This window comes from Mesoplodon densirostris, chromosome 1 (genome assembly GCF_025265405.1).
Source record: "Mesoplodon densirostris isolate mMesDen1 chromosome 1, mMesDen1 primary haplotype, whole genome shotgun sequence".
Lineage (NCBI taxonomy): Eukaryota > Metazoa > Chordata > Mammalia > Artiodactyla > Ziphiidae > Mesoplodon > Mesoplodon densirostris.
The window spans coordinates 190,140,537-190,160,718 of record NC_082661.1 but is presented as its reverse complement, the minus strand read 5'-3'; the positions used below and the strand labels follow the sequence as shown (position 1 = coordinate 190,160,718).

Sequence of the window (20,182 nt, the reverse complement as noted above, 5' to 3'; positions counted from 1 at the left end):
AGAAAACAAATCCAAAAAAAAACACCTTTCTGTCCAGAACATGTGCTCCCATCATGATGCAGACCTCATTCACAATTTGGCAAAACCATTCTTATCAGAATATTTATTGCTTTCTCTCCACAAAGCCGTTTCTGGTGACAACAAGCTAATGAGCAGTCCTTGCCTCTCTCCTTTTTCATCTACATCTACTAAGGACATCCTTAAATCCTTGTATCACTGACATCAAAGTGAAACTTTCTTCCCCTCCCCCCTTAGAGAAGTTTTGCTGGCTACTTTACCTGTGAAAGGATGTTGGTGCACTGTTGCAATAAAGAAACTGGAGGGTTGCCAATACTTGTAGCAAGTTGAACCCTGAGCAATTGTTCTTTCTGGGTAGCATTTTCTTGCAAAGCATGGGCAAGGGCCACAGCAGCACACCAGTTTGAAAGTGAATCAGTAGAAAATAAACCTCCGCATAACAACTGACCAGCTGAGACTGAATTACCTGTTGCTACAAAGATGGCAGGCAGATAATAAGGCAAAAATTAATTATGTTGCTTTCCAAACACAAAAAACAGTATGAAATGCTACTTAAAAATTTGTTAATTAGTAGTATTAAGTAACACTTTCAAAAGTCTGTTTTTTTCAAAAACAAATGGAAAGATGACAAAAAAGTACTTTGGAAGAAAAGTTGCAGAACAAAGAAATATTAGAATACTTTAGGCATCAAACTGATGATGGTAATCTCCAGAAATTATTACCTTAATTAAAAACTACATTTCTAAAACAAATTCAAGGCAATGCAATATTTTAAATATTCTATTACATTCTAATATTCTACATTTAAATATCTACTACACATTTATGATATATTTTATCATTAAAAGCTTAAAAGACACTTACTTACTTTAAAACTGAAATTAGAATTAAATTATTTACAGGACTTCCCTGGTGGCGCAGTGGATAGGACTCTGCGCTCCCAGCGCAGGGGGCCTGGGTTCGATCCCTGATCAGGGAACTAGGTCCCACCTGCATGCTGCAACTAAGGAGCCCACCTGCCGCAACTAAGACCTGGTGCAACCAAATAAATATTAAAAAGAAAAAAAGAACTAAATTATTTACCATCAATAGTGGAAGGCAGAAGTGTTGACACAATTTCTCCTTGTCCTTTCTGATTTTTATATAAGAAACACTGGAAACAGTAGAGAACAGCACAGCGCAATACAAATGGCTGCCTTTCATTAACCATGGACATAAGAAGTACTACAATGGCTGGTCTGTTGTATTTAAAAAGGAAAGAACAAAAAGAAACATTGCAATCCAGGTACACAAATCAATAACTAGTCATTTTTTTGACTGAAAAACCATAGCCAGAACACAAGCGAGTAACTATTTTCATCTCCATTTCACAGAAAAGATAACTGCAGCTGTGAGAAATGAAGTGATCTGTTTGCTTAAGGCACATAGCTAGGAAGTGATACCTGAGCCCAAATACATAAGTTCCAAAGACCACAAACTCTTTAGATACCAACATATTTATCTTGTCAGATAATCTGTTTCAAAACACATGACTGAACTTCTTAAAAGAATAAGCTATGTATATGAGATATCCTAAAATCCCAAAGTAAGCTTTCACTTCCTCTGTGAGATCTCAGTATTTCCCCTTTCTTACCTTGGTGGGTTTGAAGGTGCATTTACAGAAGCAAAGTAGTCTTGGTTTACTTGACAGCCTCGAATAACTTCTGATACAGTATTAATGGTCTGTAATGAATGGGGATGGGGGAGAGAATTTAGAGAAAGTCAGTCAAGGGAAAAACCCTGTTTTCAAAAGAAGAAAATGTTATATTCATTTGCTTTTTGCTTTTAAATGGCAAAACTTAGACACCAAAAAAAATCAGTGACAGCATTATAGACTTGTAACACTTTCTTGAGATAACATTTTAAAACATTAAGCGTAGGTCTCTAACTAAAAATAACACTTGACCACATGCATTTTAAATCTCAAAAAACTAAAATTAATATCTCCTAAGAGATAGAATCCATTTCTATGAAACAAGAAAAGGATGCTTAAAAATAAAATCAGAGAACAAATTTAAAACGTAACAAATTAAAAATTCAATTTAAGGATGAAGTTGAAAAAAAACCTCCAAGAAAACAGAATAAAAAGACAAACTGGATCCAGAAAGTCCAACAATCTATTAATAGAGTTGCAGAAACAGAAAAGAGGAAATGGTCAAGGAATACGTAAAACATCCTCAGAACTGAAGTACTTATGTCTCTGGATTGAAAGGGCCCCAAAATTATTGGGGGTGGGGGTGGGGTGTGTGGTACAGCACATCACCAGTAAATTTCAGAAAACCATAAACAAAGAAAGATTCTAGAGAGAGAAAGCAGGTTACACAAAAAGGATGAAGGGTCAAAATGGGTTCGGATTTCTTAACAGCAACACTGGAATAATGTTCTAAAAGTTGAGTGTTAATGATTTCCAATTCTGAATTCCATACCTAACCAAACATTAGAGTCATACTGCAGGTGGAGGAATGACATGAAAGAGCTAAAAAATTATCTTGCCATTTGCCCTCTCTCAGGAAGTTAAGTAAAATAAGATAATGAACCAAGGGGTGGGAGAAAAAGACACAGAATCCAGATAACCAAGGAATCCCCAAGTTAAGAGAGATGAAAAAGGATCGTTGGAGGATGGTGAATGAAAGTCCCAGGATAAGAGATGTGTGGCAGAAATAGAGAATAAGCAGCCCATATTGGAGTAGGAAGATGGAGGGCTTCCATAAGAAGGTCTGGAATGGGGAACAATGTGTTAAGCGTATGATAGTGTTAATATGTATAGATACATAGAAAATCCGTAAAATGAAAAAAGAACACTATTATAACTCAGGAAAGAAAAAGGGTTATTAAAAAAAAGATATAGGGCTCTATTTGGCTTAGCAGGAAACAGTATTGGAATAGTCATAAAACTATAAACCCTGATTATTGATTTAAATACAAATTACTGGGATGACAAGGAGGAAGTAAAGTGGGAAAGTTATATAGGGGGGAAATGGGGCTTAGGGTAGGGAGGAGGGAGTCCAAAGACAGTTTTTGCTATAAAACTTTTACTATTATCTGTGCTTTTAATATGCATGTGTTAATTTGAGAAAAAAAATTAAATAAACTAAACCTTTCTTTTCTTCAAACTAACTTCTTTTTCTTAATAGGCAGGAAACAGAAAATGCCATGTCAAGGAAAAAGAATTTATTATTCTACGAATAAGACTCAAATCTTACTTGACTAAGTCATACTTTTCTCAAAATTAAAAACATAAATCATACTGTACACTCCTGTTGAATACAATAAAATTAATGAGAAATCTTCTAAGCTTTAACATTATTTATATACTATTAAACTTGAGGAATGAATACACCTTTTGGAATTGATACAGTCATCATATGCTAATGTTTTATAGGGTCAATAAGGAATTTAACATACAAGAATGGTTAACAATTCCTATTTTTCATTCAGCTGATATCTAATTCTTCCTAGGCTTCCTGATTTCAGCTTCCACAGAGTAGCCTCTGCCTTTATTTGGTTTACCTCAGTCAGGATATCAGCAGGAACTCCAGTGGCCATTAGGATAGTGCAAAGCTGCTGCAGTAAGCCACACTGGAACATAGCTTTTTGGCAGCTACTGGTAGCACCGGGAGGGTTATTTGGAGAAACCAGTACACGAACAAGCTGCGAAAGAAAGAAAACACAAAATCTGTCTTTTAAAGATTTGAAAAGTCTTGAGACAAATTTGATCTATATGAACAGAAAACCTAGGTGAAGGATTCCCTCAACTGCTCAGCCCGATCTAGGAGCTCTTTCCTTCACGCTCTCATGGCCATAGTTCTGTTACAGTACATACCACATTATGCTATTTCCTTAATTCTATCTCCTTCAGGTCACTGTGAACTCCCAGAGAGTAGAAACTGCCTCAGTCATTTTTTGTATCTCAAACAATAAGCACAGTATTTGTAACACAGTCCGTATTCAAAAAATGAATAATGAATAAGTAAGAGGATGGTAGATTTCTTATGAAAGTAACGATGAAAGACCTAACCATAAAGCAGGTCTGAAAACAGACATGGCCTGAGGGGTGATAAAATTCCCCCCAAACTGGAAATATTTAAAGAGAGGGTAAAATGAACAACTGGAGACGTGGCTGAAGATTTGTGCATTAGGCAAGGTGTTAGCCTCATTGACTGTTAATGCTAATTAAATCCCTAAGGTTCTATGATGCTATGATTAGTCTAACCTTGAGCATGAAATTTCAGAGACATGAAAAATGTTATCTTAAAGAACTGTTCAGCACAGTTACATCTTCAAAATAAATTTGTATATACCTTACATTTTAAAACTAGAGTTATATGTATATGTGTGTACAAAATCTTATATATATGTATCAAGATCAAATGGTATATTTATAATACTTTATTAATGACAAAGTGCTATACAAATGTTACTCTAAATGTACAGAAGTAATCAATGATGTAACAGAGGAGACTAAAATAATTTTATTGCTATAGTTGGTGCATATGATAGGTAACAACTTCACTAAGAAAGGGGACGTTTTTGTGGGGGGAGATAAAATATAAAAAATAAAATGGGTATGAAAAGTGCTATTTTTTACTGCTGGTGAATAAAAAGGTGACTGGCAATCACTAGAATTTGTGGAAAAACTCAGTCAGTAGTTAAATCAGTAAATTATGAAGCATTGAAATAGTTAACGTTTCCATGTCTGGCCTAGCAGACATTCTCAAAGAGGCTTCATTAATAAATTGACGTCACAGGAGAGAGGCTTTAGAACTACACAGTGGCTCTTGTTCTTGGACCTTTCTAGTTAGACGTCAGTGGTTTTTATTTGTTGGTTTTTGTTTTAAATTTATTACCCTTCTATTCCTGCTTTTTAAAAAATACAGGCATACCTTGGAGATACTGCAGGTTCTCTTCCAGACCACCACAATAAAGCAAATATCGCAATGAAGCAAATCACACAAACTTTCTGGTTTTCTAATTGCAAATAAAAGTCATGTTTACACTATACTGTAGTCCCTTATGTGTGCAATAACATTATGTCTAAAAAAACATGGACAAACCTTAATTTAAAAAATACTTTATTGCTAAAAAATGCTGACCACCATCTGAGCCTTCAGCGAGTCACCATCTCTTTGTTGGTAGAGTTTGATGTTGATGGCTGCTGACTGATCAGGGTGGTGGTTGCTGAAGGTTGGGGTGTCTGTGGCAATTTCTTAAAATAAGACAACAATGAAGTTTAGTGCATCGGCTTTCTTTTCCTTTCACGATTTCTCTGTAGCATGCAATGCTGTTTGATAGCATTTTACCCACATTTCTTTCAAAATTGGTGTTAATCCTCTCAAGCCCTGTCACTGCTTTATCAATTAAGTTTTTGTAATATCCTTTGTTGTCATTTCAACAATCTTCACAGCATATTCACCAAGAGTAGATTCCATTTCAAGAAACCACTTTCTCTGCTCATCCATAAGAAGCAATTCCTCATCCATTCAAGTTTTATCATAAATTGTAGCAATTCAGTCCCATCTCCAGGCTTCACTTCTAATTCGAGTTCTCTTGCTGTTTCCACCACATCTGCAGTTACTTCTTCCACTTAGGTCTTGAATCCCTCAAGGTCATCCATGACGGTTGGAATCAACTTCTTCCAAACTCCTGTTAACGTTGATATTTTGACCTCTTCCCATGAGTCACAAATGTTCTTCATTTTCCAGAAAGTTTTCAATTGCCTAGATCCATCAGAGGAATCACTATCTACGGCAGCTACAGCCTTACAAAATGTATTTCTTAGGGACTTCCCTGGTGGTCCAGTGGTTAAGACCCCACGCTCCCAATGCAGGGGGCCCAGGTTCGATCCCTGGTCAGGGAACTACATCCCGCATGCTGCAACTAAGACCTGGTGCAGCTAAACAAACAAACAAATAAATAAATATTAAAAAACAAAGAACCAAAATGCATTTCTTAAATAATGAGACTTGTAAGTCAAAATCACTCCTTGGTCTATGGGCTGCAGAGTGGACACTGTGTTAGCTGGCATGAAAACAACATTAATTTCCTTGTACACTTCCATCAGAGCTCTTGGGTGACCAAGTGCATTGTCAATGAGCAGTAATATTTTGAAAGGAATCTTTTTTTCCCGAGCAGTAGGTCTCAACCGTAGGTTGAAAATATTCAGTAAACCATATTGTAAACAGATGTGCTGTCATCCAGGCTTTGTTGTTCCATTTAATAGAGCACAGGCAGAAAAGATTTGGCATATAATTCTTTTTTTTTTTTTTTTCTTTTTGCAGTATGCGGGCCTCTCACTGTTGTGGCCTCTCCCGTTGCGGAGCACAGGCTCCGGATGCGCAGGCCCAGCGGCCATGGCTCACGGGCCCAGCCGCTCCGCGGCATATGGGATCCTCCCAGACCGGGGCACGAACCCGTATCCCCTGCATCGGCAGGCGGACTCTTAACCACTGCGCCACCAGGGAGGCCCTGGCATATAATTCTTAAGAGCCATAGGATTTTTGGAATGGTAAATAAACACTGGCTTTAAATTAAAGTCACCAGCTGCATTAGCCCTTAACAAGAGAGTCAGCCTGTCCTTCGAAGCTTTGAAGCCAGGCATTGATTTCTCTCTGGCTTCTCTCTAGCTATGAAAGTCCTAGGTGGCATCTTCTTCCAGTAGAAAGCTGTTTCATTTACATTGAAAATTTGTTTAGTGTAGCCACCATCATTAATTGTCTTAGCTAAATCATCTGGATAACTTGCTGCAGCTTCTACATCAGCACTTGCTGCTTCACCTTGTACATTTATGTTATGAAGACAGTTTCTTTCCTTAAACCTCATGAACCTCTGCTAGCTTCAAACTTTCCTTCTGCAGTTACCTCACCTCTCTCAACCTTCACAGAATTGAAGAGAGTAAGGGCCTTGCTCCAAATTAGGCTCTGGCTTAAGGGAATGTTGTCATTGGTTAGACCATCTATCTAGGCCACTAAAACTTTCTCCATATCATCAATAAGGCTGTTTCATTTTCTTATCGTTCATGTGTTCATTAGGGTAGCACTTATAATTTCCTTCAATAACCCTTCCTCTGCATTCACAACTTGGCTAAGTGGTGCAAGAGGCCTAGCTTTTGGCCTATGAAGGCTTTCAACATGCCTTCCTCACTAAGCTTAATCATTTCCAGCTTTTGATTTAAAGTGAGAGACATGGGACCCTTCCTTTCACTTGAACACTTAGAGGCCACTGTAAAGTTATTAACTGGCCTAATTTCAATATTGTTATGTCTCAGGGAATAGGGAGATGGGGAACAGTCAGTCAGTGGAGCAGTCAAACACACACATTTATCGATTAAGTTCTCCATCTTACACGGGTGTGATTCGTGGTGCCCCAAAACAATTACAATAGTTACATCAAAGATACTGACCGCAGATCACCATAACAAATATAATAATAATGAAAAGGAATCTCTCATAAGGTAATGAGCTTTTGGAGAGTCACTGGCAGTATCTATCCCAAAAATGGTATAGAACGGATTCCTGTAGGTAGAATTAGTCATAAAATTATCATTCCAAGAAAAAATTTAAATGTTTTACAACTAAAAAATTTTTCAATAAGATGCTTCCCCCAAATTTAATTTGCAAAATTTGAATGAACTATCCTCAAGTGGATCAATTTCAATTTTTAGTGGCCTAGAATTCCATCATAATTATAACTGTGATGATGAATAATTCTAAATGGAAATATCTATCCAAAAAGGACTGTTTATCATCAGTTGTAATGCATTTTCATTTGGTGCATAATACAGAACTTGAAATACAAGCAACCTTAAATATAAGCAATAAAGCTATCCAGAAAGAGCCCTCTAATAGGTTGAAAAGCAGAAGATAACCTGTGGCCTGTGAAGCTATGACTACATCAACTACTCAGTCTTTGCGTGGACAATACATTCAAGTGAATTAAACTCAGTTTCTTTATTTTGAAGTTTATGTTCTTCAAGATTAGTATCTAGTTTATTCACTTTCTAAAAGCAAAGAATACTTAAAGAAAGAATTAACTTGGGCCTCCCTGGTGGCGCAGTGGTTGAGAGTCCGCCTGCCGATGCAGGGGATACGGGTTCGTGCCCCGGTCTGGGAGGATCCCATATGCCGTGGAGCGGCTGGGCCCGTGAGCCATGGCCGCTGGGCCTGCGCGTCCGGAGCCTGTGCTCCACAACGGGAGAGGCCACAACAGTGAGAGACCCGCATACCGCAAAAAAAAAAAAAAAAAAAAAAAAAGAAAGAATTAACTTACTATATAACTAGAATACTGTGTTTTTCTGTTTATATGCAGCACTCTTCTAAATTTTTTTAGGGGGTAAAATAGTACTTTTACTTTTTAACAAGTGACACTTTCTTCAAAAATAATTATTTACATAGTACCCTAAGCTATAAAACATGAGTAAGCTGCTCAAGCAGTTTAAATTTTCACTCTGGCAGGAAACATATATGTAATTTGTACATCATCAGATCCCTTCATTTTCTCCAATCACGTTTTGAAAATTACTTTTCTAGATGAATTTCCTTTATTAAGAAAGCAGCGTTGAGCAAAAATATCAAGCTTACCACTGGGACACTATTTCTAAAACATAAAAAACTAATAACCTTGAAATGTGTAATACTGACAAGTAAAAATATAGACAATGAAGATGCGAGTATAAATAGAAAGATTCTGCCCATGTTCTCCTGTAAAATATTTTCCTAACAATTTTTAGGCATATTCTAAATAGGCTAACTATATAATTTATTATCTAAACTGGAACACTTCTGAAGTGAAAGCGGACACTATTAGTAATTACAAAATGAATACTGGCCCGGTGAACTGGGGCATATGGTCACCCTAATTATCAATCAACGCTATGCAGGCAACTCCCAGAGCATGAAACAATATGTGGATTCTAATTACCAGTCTGATTAACCATCTAGTTTTGAGGAACACAACTTCAGAGATGCAGGCACAATTCAGAGACACTCGACCCACAGGAATCACTAGAGAGTCAGTAAGGTGGGAGACCCGTATAAGCTTAAGGGTCTGGAGAAGGGAAATTCAATAAAGGGATAAGGAAGTAAAATATTCTAAAAACTTCGTCATTTTCTCTGATGTAGAATTCATTTGGGATCCTACTGTCTTCACTTTTACTGTCTATCACCACCAAGCTTTCACCATAAAGCTTAAATAAAATTACACGTGATTTGTCAATTTAATTTGCATTAGATTTAAAACTCAAGACTATTAATCTTTGGGGGCAGGGACATTACCATTCATTTCCAAGCATCCAGTGCCTGGCTCTCAGTAAATGTTTACTGAATGAATTTCTTTGAACTTAATATTCTGAATATTAAAATTTATGATATTAGAACCTTAATTGAAGATAGTAGATTTTAAAAATTCAACTCAACAACCTAACCTGTTATTTTCTAGTGCAAAACCTATCAGGAAACTGTATGTTTGGATTTGCTTTAAAATAATCCTGCAGGGCCAGAGAGGGGGATAAAAGATGAAACAAAATTGCCAGATGTTAATAATTATTGAAGCTAACTGATGGGTGTGTGTGTGGGGATCTCCATCTCTGCGTATAACTGCAAATCTCCATATTAAAAGGGTATTTTTTTTTTTTTTAAAGCCCATCTGAAACCAACTCAACATCCTGGATTTATCAAACACAAGCCATTTTCTTTTCTTTGAAAGGATCACTGTCAAAATTCTTATCACATTTATGTCTAAGGACAGTATACCTGTAGCATTAGGTGCAGATTAGTCACTTTCTGTGCGGACCAGCCTGAATTTTCATCTCCAACTTCAAACCAAGGTTTCATACGCTGAATATATGAGCCTTCTTTAAAAAAATTTTGATTGGAATTGTTGTTTTTTAGCAGGTTTTGAAGCAAAATCAGACAATCTTCCACTACTATACCTGGGGAAAGAATGTAGAATGGAATGTTGAGGCTGATAAAACCTGAAGGAAAATTCAATCCTCTAACATTTCAAAAGAAAACTCTCGTGCTCGGCATCTCTTCAGTATGCACAGCAGTGAGCCTGCTCCTTCTCAGGTCCCCCAGTGATCTCCCGACTTCTATTTTCACCTATCCACTCACCTCAGTAACTCACACTTTTTCTTCAAATCCAGCTTACACATCATTTCTTCAGGAATGATTAGCAAGATCCAGTGGGTAGGTTAAGATCACCAGCTATATGCTCTCACAGTAGCCGGCGCCGGCTCCTTTTATTATTATGCAGTATCTGTCTTCACTAGATTATAATTCATGAATACAGGAATTTGGGAATGTCCTACTTACCTCTCTGTATCCTCAGCAGATATAGAGACAAGATCTCACATGCCGCATGGTGCGGCCAAAATAAAAAGAAAATAATAAAATAAGCACCAATGGGAAAGATAAGCAGGAATTAGTCACATGAAGTGGGTGGGATGCAGAAAAGCATTCCAAGAAGAAAGTAAAATGGCTTTTTAAAAAAAGTCTACATTTCGGGACTTCCCTGGTGGTCCAGGGTTAAGACTCTGCGCTCCCACTGCAGGGGGTGCAGGTTTGATGAGATCCCACATGCCACGTGGTGAGGCCAAAAAAAAAAAGAGAGAAAGACAAGATATCAGATGTATACATGGTAGGTCACTACTAAATATTTGTTGAATGAATCAATCGTATATTATTTAATCGCTAAGAAGCACTTGACATTGTTGTCTTTATGCCTCTTCCTTGAAACTTCCTCTTCTTTTGGTTTCTAAAACACTAACGACTCCCTCCTGGTTTTCCTTACAGATATCTGGCCACTACTCAGGCTTCCTAACCAATGAGCTCTGTTTCCTCTGCAAAGCATATGAAAAAAAGAGGCTGGATGCTCACAGAGAGTAGGTTCCTCTGTGTAGTACATGCACACTTTTGCTCCTACTAGTTAAGCTGCACGATTATAAGAATTAATTGCTTTTAAAAAATGAACAGATTTTAGGGAATTCCCTGGCAGTCCAGTGGTTAGGGCTCTGTGCTTTCACTGCTGAGGGCCTGGGTTCAATCCCTGGTTGGGGAACTAAACTAAGATCCCACAAGCCGTGTGGCAGGGTCAAAAACAAAACAAAACAAAACAAAAAAAACAGACTTGATTTTTCAGAGCAGCTTCAGGTTTACGGAAAAACCGAGCAACAAATAAAGGGAATTCCCGTATACTCTCTCCGTCTCAGTTTCCACTGCTATTACCACTTAGCATTAGTGTGGTACATTTGTTAAACTGATGAATGAATATTGATACATTATTAACTCACGGTCATAGTTTACATTAGGGTTCACTCTTTGTGTTGTAAATTCTATAGATTTCAACATATGTATAATTTCATGTACCCACCATTACAGTATCATACAGAATAGTTTCACTGCTCTAAAAATCCTGTGTTCCACCTATTCATTCCTCTTTCTTCCTACCCCCGAATCCCTGGCAACCGCTGGTCCTTTTACTGTCTCTATATGGTTTTGTCTTTTCTGAATGTCATACATACTTGGAATCATAAAGTATGTAGCCTCTCCAGACTGTCTTATTTCACTTAGCAATATGCATTTAAGGTTCCTCCAGGACTTTTCATGGCTTGAAAACTTTTTATCGTAGAATAATATTCCATTGTCTGAATGTACCACAGTTTGTTTATCCATTCACCTACTGGAGGACATCTTGGTTGCTTCCAAGTTTTGGCAATTATGAATAAAGCTGCCATAAATATTCATGTGCAGGATTTGTGTAGAAATAAGTTTTCTACTCATTTGGGTAAATACCAAGCAGTGTGATTGCTGGACTGTATGTTAAACTTGGTAAGAAACCACCAAACTGTCTTCCAAAATGGTTGTATCATTTTGCATTCCCGTCAGCAATACGTGAGAGTTCTACACTCTTGCCTACTTTTGGTGTTGTCAGTGTTCTGGATTTTTGCCTAATAGGTGTATAGTGATGTCTCATTGTTTTAGTTTGCATTTCCCTAATGACATATGATGCTGAGTGTCTTTTCATATGCTATATACCATCTATATATTTTCTTTGGTGATACGTCTGCTCAGATCTTTTGTTCTTTTTTTTTTTTTTTTTTTTTTTTTTTTTGCGGTACGCGGGCCTCTCACTGTTGTGGCCTCTCCCGTTGCGGAGCACAGGCTCCGGATGCACAGGCTCTGGACGCACAGGCTCAGCGGCCATGGCTCACGGGCCTAGCCGCTCCGCGTCATATGGGATCTTCCCGGACCGGGGCACGAACCCGTGTCCCCTGCATCGGCAGGCGGACTCTCAACCACTGCGCCACCAGGGAAGCCCTTTTGTTCATTTTTTAATTGGGTTGTTTCTTTACTTCTTATTGAACTTTAAGAGTACTCTGTACATTCTGGATACAAGTCCTTTTTCAGATGTATTTTGCAAATCTTTTCTTTCAGTCTGTGGCTTATCTTTGCATTCTCTCAGCAGTGTCTTTTGCAGACTAAATTTTCAGTTAAGTGAAGTCCCACTTAACCATTTTCTCTTTCATCTAAGAGTAAATTACTTTTACTCATGAGGCTCAGGCCATCTGGCTGTACCATCTATTACCAGTCCTCACTGCAGTTTTGTAACAAATTCATGGTCACTACTCCTTGTTCACTGCAAACACCAGCACCTCACTCAGAGCCTTCTTCCTATCTCCATGTTCTGCTGTCACTCTTGATTTCAATTTCAGTGACAACCCATCTAATATCTGGACCCCTCAGTTCCTTGGTCTCACCTTCAGAGATAATCCTTACTCTATTACTAAAACCTCCCATCTTTCCAGCTCAAGTATTCTCAATATATCTGTTCTGTGGCTTCCCTGAGACTTTCAACCTATCAACAAGTCTTCTTTCTTCTTTTTAAAGACCCTTTTGTCTTTACTTCCTTCCCTATCTAGCTTAGCACATACAGGTCTTCATTTCTTCCACCCTACAGATAATTTGCTAAGCTCTCTTGTCTCACTATCTTTTCATAGCACCCGCCTGGAAAGGCACTATTGGGTTAAAAACTGCCTGCCTGGCTTTTTTTCTATATCTGTACCTAGACAGCTGAGTACTGGGGGAGACAGGGGATCACATAATCAAGTAGCCTGCACTGCTATGAAATCCATGGTGAACACCCTCAATGGGGCCTTTATCCTTGCCTGGAAATCTTCCTAATTACAATAGTCAACAAGCTCTCCTATCCTCCAAAAGACTATTTTCAGTCTTCTCCATGATTCTCAACTGTGTCCTCCTCTTTCACTCTCAGCATATGCCTCTGCCTTCAACTCAACTCCCTGTCACCAAATGTGAAAAAGGACTTGCATCTTCACCTGCGCTATCCCCCGTTATGATGGAAGATGAGCTCCTTCTTCTCCTATCTTAAACAGCCAGTTCCTACCTCTCCTGTGGATTCTATTAACTTTCTCCTTTTTCAGGTATTATGTACCACTGATTGTTGTCTTTTCTTTCTCTCCCTCTCTCCCTCATACCATATCTCTGTCCCCTCTCTGCTTGCTCACAGTTGTTGTAGTCTCTTCCATTTTAAAGAAAAAGCCCTTTTAGATTAAAGGAGAATAATCTGATAATTTCCATAGATGTAGAAATAAATAAAAACAGTTACTAAAATGCAAGACTCACTCGTGATAAAAATTCTGAGCAAAAATCAAACTTAAAGGTGAAACATCAACATTCTCATTACAGTCAGCAACTATGCAACACTGTACTAAAGATTCTAATCAGTGCAATGAGACAAAGAAAAGAAAAGTGGTATAAGAACTGAAAAGAAAGAAAAAAGATTACACTTATTTGTAGAAAATATCGTATCTACACAGAAAGTCCAAGGAGAACTAATGGTTTAATAAGATGGTTGGATACAAGATCAATATACAAAAATCAAGTAGTAACCAATTTGAAAATGTAATAAAAAAAGATCCCATTCACATGTTACAAAAAGTATAAGATGCCTAGGAATGAATCTAATAAAAAAAATATACAACTCTTGTGCTCAAAATTATAAAACATTACTGAAAGACATAAAAGAAGACCTGAATAGATTAAAAGATATACCTGGGTTCATGGATAGAAAAAGTCAATGACGATTCTCCTTAATCTTTAAACTCAATATATTTCCGGGACTTCCCTGGTGGCGCAGTGGTTAAGAATCCGCCTGCCAATGCAGGGGACATGGATTTGAGCCCTGGTCCGGGAAGATTCCACATGCCGTAGAGCAACTAAGCACTGTGTGCCACAACTACTGAGCCTGTGCTCTAGAGCCCATGAGCCACAATTACTGAGCCCACGTGCTATAACTACTGAAGCCCACACGCCTAGAACCTGTGCTACGCAACAAGAGAAGCCATTGCAATGAGAAGCCTGCGCACTTCAACTAAGAGTAGCCCCTGCTCACCACAACTAGAGAAAGCCTGTGCACAGCAACAAAGACCCAACACAGCCAAAAATAAATAAATAATAACTTAAAAAAAAAAACAACCCAAAACAACTCAATATATTTCCAATCAAAATCCCAACTGGGATTTTCAGATAACTTGACTAGCAAATAAGTTTCATTCATATGAAGAATAAAAGGGAAAGACGCATAAGACAATTCTGAAGAGGGCCAAGATAGGAAATTTTTCCTATATTCTAATAGATAGGATATTATTATGAAGCTTTTCTAATTAAAAGAGTGTGGTTTTAGTGTAGAACTAGACAGACTAATGGAACATAACAGAGAACTCAGAAACAGACCTTCACACATATGGAAATTTGATAACAAATCTTATAACATCATTCAAATGCAAAATCCCTATTAATTAAATGTAAAAGACACATTTTAAAAGGCTTCAGTATATGAAAGTGACGGAAACTCTCTTTATGACCTCGAGGTGGAGACAGATTTCTTAAACAAAACATAAAAGCATAAACTGTAAAAAAAAAAGTTATTATGCTAAAATTTTAAACTTTAATAGAAACACTATAAACAAACTAATAGAAGATAACTGAAACATGTATAATCAACAAATGATTAGTATCCAGAATACATAAAGAACTCCCAGTAATCAACTGGAAAAGGAAAAACGATCTTATACAAAAATGGGCAAGAAGGTAATTCAGAGGGGTAAAAGATAAACAAAAAGAGATGGTGACTACTCCCATGAAAATATGCTTAATCTCATTAATTTAAGAAATGAAATAAAATCTCAATAAGACATTATCTCACACTCATCAAATTGGCAAGGAAGGACTGACAAGGATGTGAAGAAACAGGAACTTGAAAACACTGGTGATGATAGGTTGATAAAACCACTTAAGAGAGCCATTCGACAATATCTGGTAATGGTGAAAAAAGTACAACTCTATTTGTAGGTATATAGAGAAACTTAATACACAAGTAAATACATAAAGACCACTCACTGTAACAGTTTATATTAGCAAAAATATAAACAACCTAATTGTCAACTCAATCAGAAAATAATAGATCATAGTATATTCATAATACAGAATAATATATAGCACTTAAAATAAATGAACTAGAGTAACATGTATCAACATGGATAAATCTCAGAAACACAATGTTAAATAAAAAACAGCAAGTTGTGGGACTTCCCTGGCAGTCTAGTGGTAAAGACTTTGAGCTTCCACTGCAGGGGTTGCGGGTTCAATCCTTTGTTGGGGAACTAAGATCCCACATGCCATGTGGCGAAAAAAAAAATTAATTAAAAAAACCCCAGTAAGTTGTGAGATTATATTCAGAAGGATACTTTACTTAAAAGAACTGGATGGTAGGCGCACAAGTGTTTGTTATGCTATTTTCTATTGTTTTCTGTATGTTTGAAACATTTCATATCTCAAAAAAAAATTTAAGAAAAGAAAAATAGTTCCTTGTCAACCTCCAGTTCTGTTCACCTGGCTCTCCTCTGACTTTACCAAATTTCTGATATGAGTTTTCTCTGCTATTCTATTTTCCCTCTTCTAACTTACTCCTCTGACACTACAATCTGGATTCTGAGGCAACCACTAAACACAAATGCTGTCCCCAAGGTCACCAATGATGTTCATGTTCTAAGTCCTACAGATACATTTCTGTCCTATCTTGATATCTCAGTGACTTCTTACAGTGCTACCAATTCCCCCAACCCTTCTAAGTGTGGTTCTCCTCTTGCCTCGCAGCCTATTTCTTCTCAGTCTCTTTTACCAATCGATACCTCTTCCTCTATGATCTCTTAACAATTTGTATTCCCTAGGGTTTGTCCTAGCACTTCCCTTCTCACTCTTCACTTACTCTAAGAGACTCATCTAATCTTTCTTGTTTATCTAATTTTGTTTTACCTATATTATACAGACTCTCAAATCTTTATCTCCAGCCTGGCCCTGCCTTCCAGATTAGTAAGCCAACTGTCAACTATACTACACTACTTGCTAACCCCAATTCAGTGAATGCAAATAAACTCATTTTTTCCCTCTGACTCTAGTGCTAGGTTTTTTGATCAATTTCTCATTAAAAACAACAAAAATGCTGAATTAAAAAAAAAAGCCTAGGAGCAATGAAGAACTGATAGTACAGCAGGCTAAAACTGACAAAAAAATGGATATCTATACAGATAGTTAAGTATAAAAGTACCTTTTGGCTGGCAGTACATTTCTCAATCTTGATAAATCTAAACTTTTCATTTTGACAGTCTCATGGGACAGAGGGAAAACAAACCAAAGCCAAGGGTATACACAAGGTAGGGAAGGAATCTAACAGAAAACTTTTCACCTAATAAAATGGGACCTCAAAAGGATATATCCTAAGGAAAAAAAAAAAAAAAAGGATATATCCTCAGGGTACAAAAAATGAAAAGTTAACTAGTCCTCATAGGTTTTGTAGCTTGGGTTTGCATTGCCTGAGTAGTCCAGGGAATATCAACCCTTCAATCTGGAATGAGGTGATCCCAGACAAACTGCACCCCCGGGGCTTGGCAGAAACAAGCACATTTTCTCTGAAAGAAATTACTTTCATCCTAGGATTCCAATTCCTATAAGTAATTCTGCTAAGTACGACACAAAACATAGTCAAAGAAAACCATGTACACAGAAAATGTTGTACCATGCGTAAAAACCAGCAGAGCAAAGTACCAGACCCACGAAGACTTAAAATACTGCAATTATCAGACAGAGATCATGAAGTAATTGTTTCTTATATTCAAAGAAATAAAAGATAAGTTGAAAATACATGCAGAGAAAACGAAGTTATAAAAAAATTACCTAGCAAATTTGCCAAAGAAACAAGCAGAACTTCTAGAAAAGAAAAATTTAAAACTCAATGGACACATTCAAAAGCTGATCAAATACAGGTGAAGAGAGAATCGTTTAAATAGAAAACAGGTCAGAAGAAATAATCCAGAAGAAAGCCTGAAAAGATAAAAAGACAGAAAATGCAGACAAGAAAGTAAAATGATAAAGTGAGAATCTAATCATATGACAGAGAACTGAATCTGAGCTCAGAAAGATAGGAAAAAATGTGATGGAGCAGTATTTGAGGAGATATAGCTGAGATTTTCTAGAAATGATGTAAGATATCAATAGATTCTGGAAGTTTAACAAATATTAAGCAGGATAAATAAAAAGAAATCCATATTCAACACACCATAATGGAAGAAAGAAAGAATATAAAGTATCCATCTTCCTCAGGGAAGCCTCTCTCAACATCTAACAAAACAACAAAGAAAATGTACGTCCTCATTTCTCCCTTCAGTTGCATTCCTGAAAAGTTAACAAGTCCGTGAGAACAAAAGGAATCTTTCCAAATCAATCTCTTCATACTATACCTCCATCACTGTTCCCCTCCTCGGTAATAATGTCCAGTAGTCTCTCAAAAGCATTTTCAAAAGCAACAATTTTCTGGATTGCTCCATTGCTTCTTGTTAGTGCCTGTAGTAGTAAGACGCCCTATGGAGAAGAAGGATAATGTTTAGTGAAATACAACTTTTACAAGACATTTAAAAATTACTTTAAAAACCACTGAGTTTTAGAAGTGGCAGGAATTTCACAAGTCCAACTCCTTCACTTTATAGATAGGGCAAACAAGGACAGAGAAGGTGAGCAATTTACCTCCCTAAGCTATATAAATCTCGAAAGACAAATCCTTGACTGGAATTCATGTCTACCAATTCCTAAATCAGTTCTCTTTTCACCGTAAAATATAAATATACAACAATTCTTGCATATTCACCAATTCATCTATCATTCATTACCTGGCTTTCACTGTGGTCTAAGAGAGTGGAACATGATTATATTTGTCTCAGTAATGCCTCTGTACATGCTTCACAATAGTAACAGTAAAAAATTGTGAAATCAATAATATAAATCAATAAACATCACCACAATTTAGCAGGGAAAGTTCAGATATTCTTGTAATTATCTGGCCCAGAAATTCCCAAAACTTGATTCTAAGTTGATAGAAAAAAAGAATGAGAATTCATGCCTCATGAACACCATGTCTAGTATGAGACAATTCTCAGTAGTCTTTGCTTCTGATTTTTAGTTTTCTCACTCCTGTTGAGCTAGATTTAGGTTATATATTTTGCAACCTCTTTATTATTCAAGAAATATTCACTGTTAACCATTTCTTCTTATTTCACTATCAAACGACAACTATTTTATGAGCCCACAGGAGCCCAACAATACCATAATTGTCAAAGAGACAGAAAATATTTAATGAAAAAAACAGATATTTCTTAGAGGAAGAGGAAGAGCAACTAGGTAGTTCAAAAGTTCCAAAGAGTCAAATAAGCTGTTGGCTGTCAGTACTGGGCAAATAAGTATTCATATAAGACAAAAAATACCAACAGCCTTATTGGGCTTTTCCTACTCATTTCCCTTACTGTCCAGTCTCAACATTAAGATGAGAGAGAAAGCAAAAGTGGTTATTTTTACATGTCATATTCTCCTACTTAATGTTAACTTGAGTTTAACTGCTAACAAAGGGAGAAATAAATACAGTGGAAAGAACACTAAGGTTATGAGTTCGATACAGTGGGTTTTTTAAAGGTCTACTTAATAGTTGTGCAACTTGAAGCAAATTACATAAACTCTGTATGTAATTTATGTTATGTAAGTCTTAGTATACCCATGTGTAAAACAAGGATGGTATCTTTGTCATAGGGTTTCTTTTTTTTTTTTCTCTTCTTTGCGGTACGCGGGCCTCTCATTGCTGTGGCCTTTCCCGTTGCAGAGCACAGGCTCCGGACACGCAGGCTCAGCGGCCATGGCTCACGGGCCCAGTCGCTCCGCGGCACGTGGGATCTTCCCGAACCGGGGCACGAACCCGTGTCCCCTGCATCGGCAGGCGGACTCTCAACCACTGCACCACCAGGGAAGCCCTGTCATAGGGTTTTTATGAGGACTAAAGGAGATAAAATAACTCCTACAGAACCTAAGTTCTCAATACATATCAGTTTCTTTTCCCTGACTATTAAGAGACATATTTCTCTAATCAAACACAACCACTAAAATGTTACTAGAAATGAAAGTATACTCATTGGTCATTGAAAGTAAGTGGGCACCAATTCCTTACTTTAAAAACTGGTAATTAAAGGGATTTAGCTATTTATCCTCCCTTTCATCTATGAATTATAATTCAGGGTAACAGAATATACTGGTTGATGAAGTAAAGTTCTTCTTTGAGGAAGATTACAGCTGAATAAATGTGAAAGAATGACAGAATTATAGAAATCATCATTTTGAAACTCTTAACAAAATAACTGATTCAGGCAATGATCATTAATGAATGATCAGATGTAATGGATGAAGGGATCCATGGAGGGATCTAGCTGTCGCCACCTGAATCAAACCCACTGATCACTACAAGTGAGACAGCCAGATATTACATTTCCTGAAGTGTTGCAAAATTAAGTACACTGCATCATCTAGGAAATATCAAAGCAAAGAATGAACCAGAACCTAATCAAGCCATTTAGAAAGTTAACAGACATTAACAATCAAATGTAATGAGAGAGCCTTGTCTGGAAACTGATTTGAAGAAACCAACTATAAAAGACATTTATGAGACAACTGGGAAACTTGAGTACAGAATAGATACCTTATTTAATGAGAGCTAAGACAAAGTTGTTATCTCATTAAAT

The 20,182-nt window shown here is 37.1% G+C and overlaps 1 protein-coding gene across 1 annotated transcript in view; it reads right to left on the bottom strand.

Moving 5' to 3' along the window:
* The window catches only part of USO1 (USO1 vesicle transport factor), a 93,337-nt gene that overhangs the window by 22,538 nt on the left and 50,617 nt on the right, over positions 1-20,182 (bottom strand). The window contains exons 8-13 of the mRNA XM_060113499.1: positions 17,867-17,987; positions 9,804-9,982; positions 3,568-3,708; positions 1,652-1,740; positions 1,102-1,256; positions 279-490 (exon numbers count right to left, since the gene is read on the bottom strand). Coding sequence (XP_059969482.1) covers positions 279-490; positions 1,102-1,256; positions 1,652-1,740; positions 3,568-3,708; positions 9,804-9,982; positions 17,867-17,987 — 897 coding nt within the window. The remainder of the gene's footprint in view (positions 1-278; positions 491-1,101; positions 1,257-1,651; positions 1,741-3,567; positions 3,709-9,803; positions 9,983-17,866; positions 17,988-20,182) is intronic.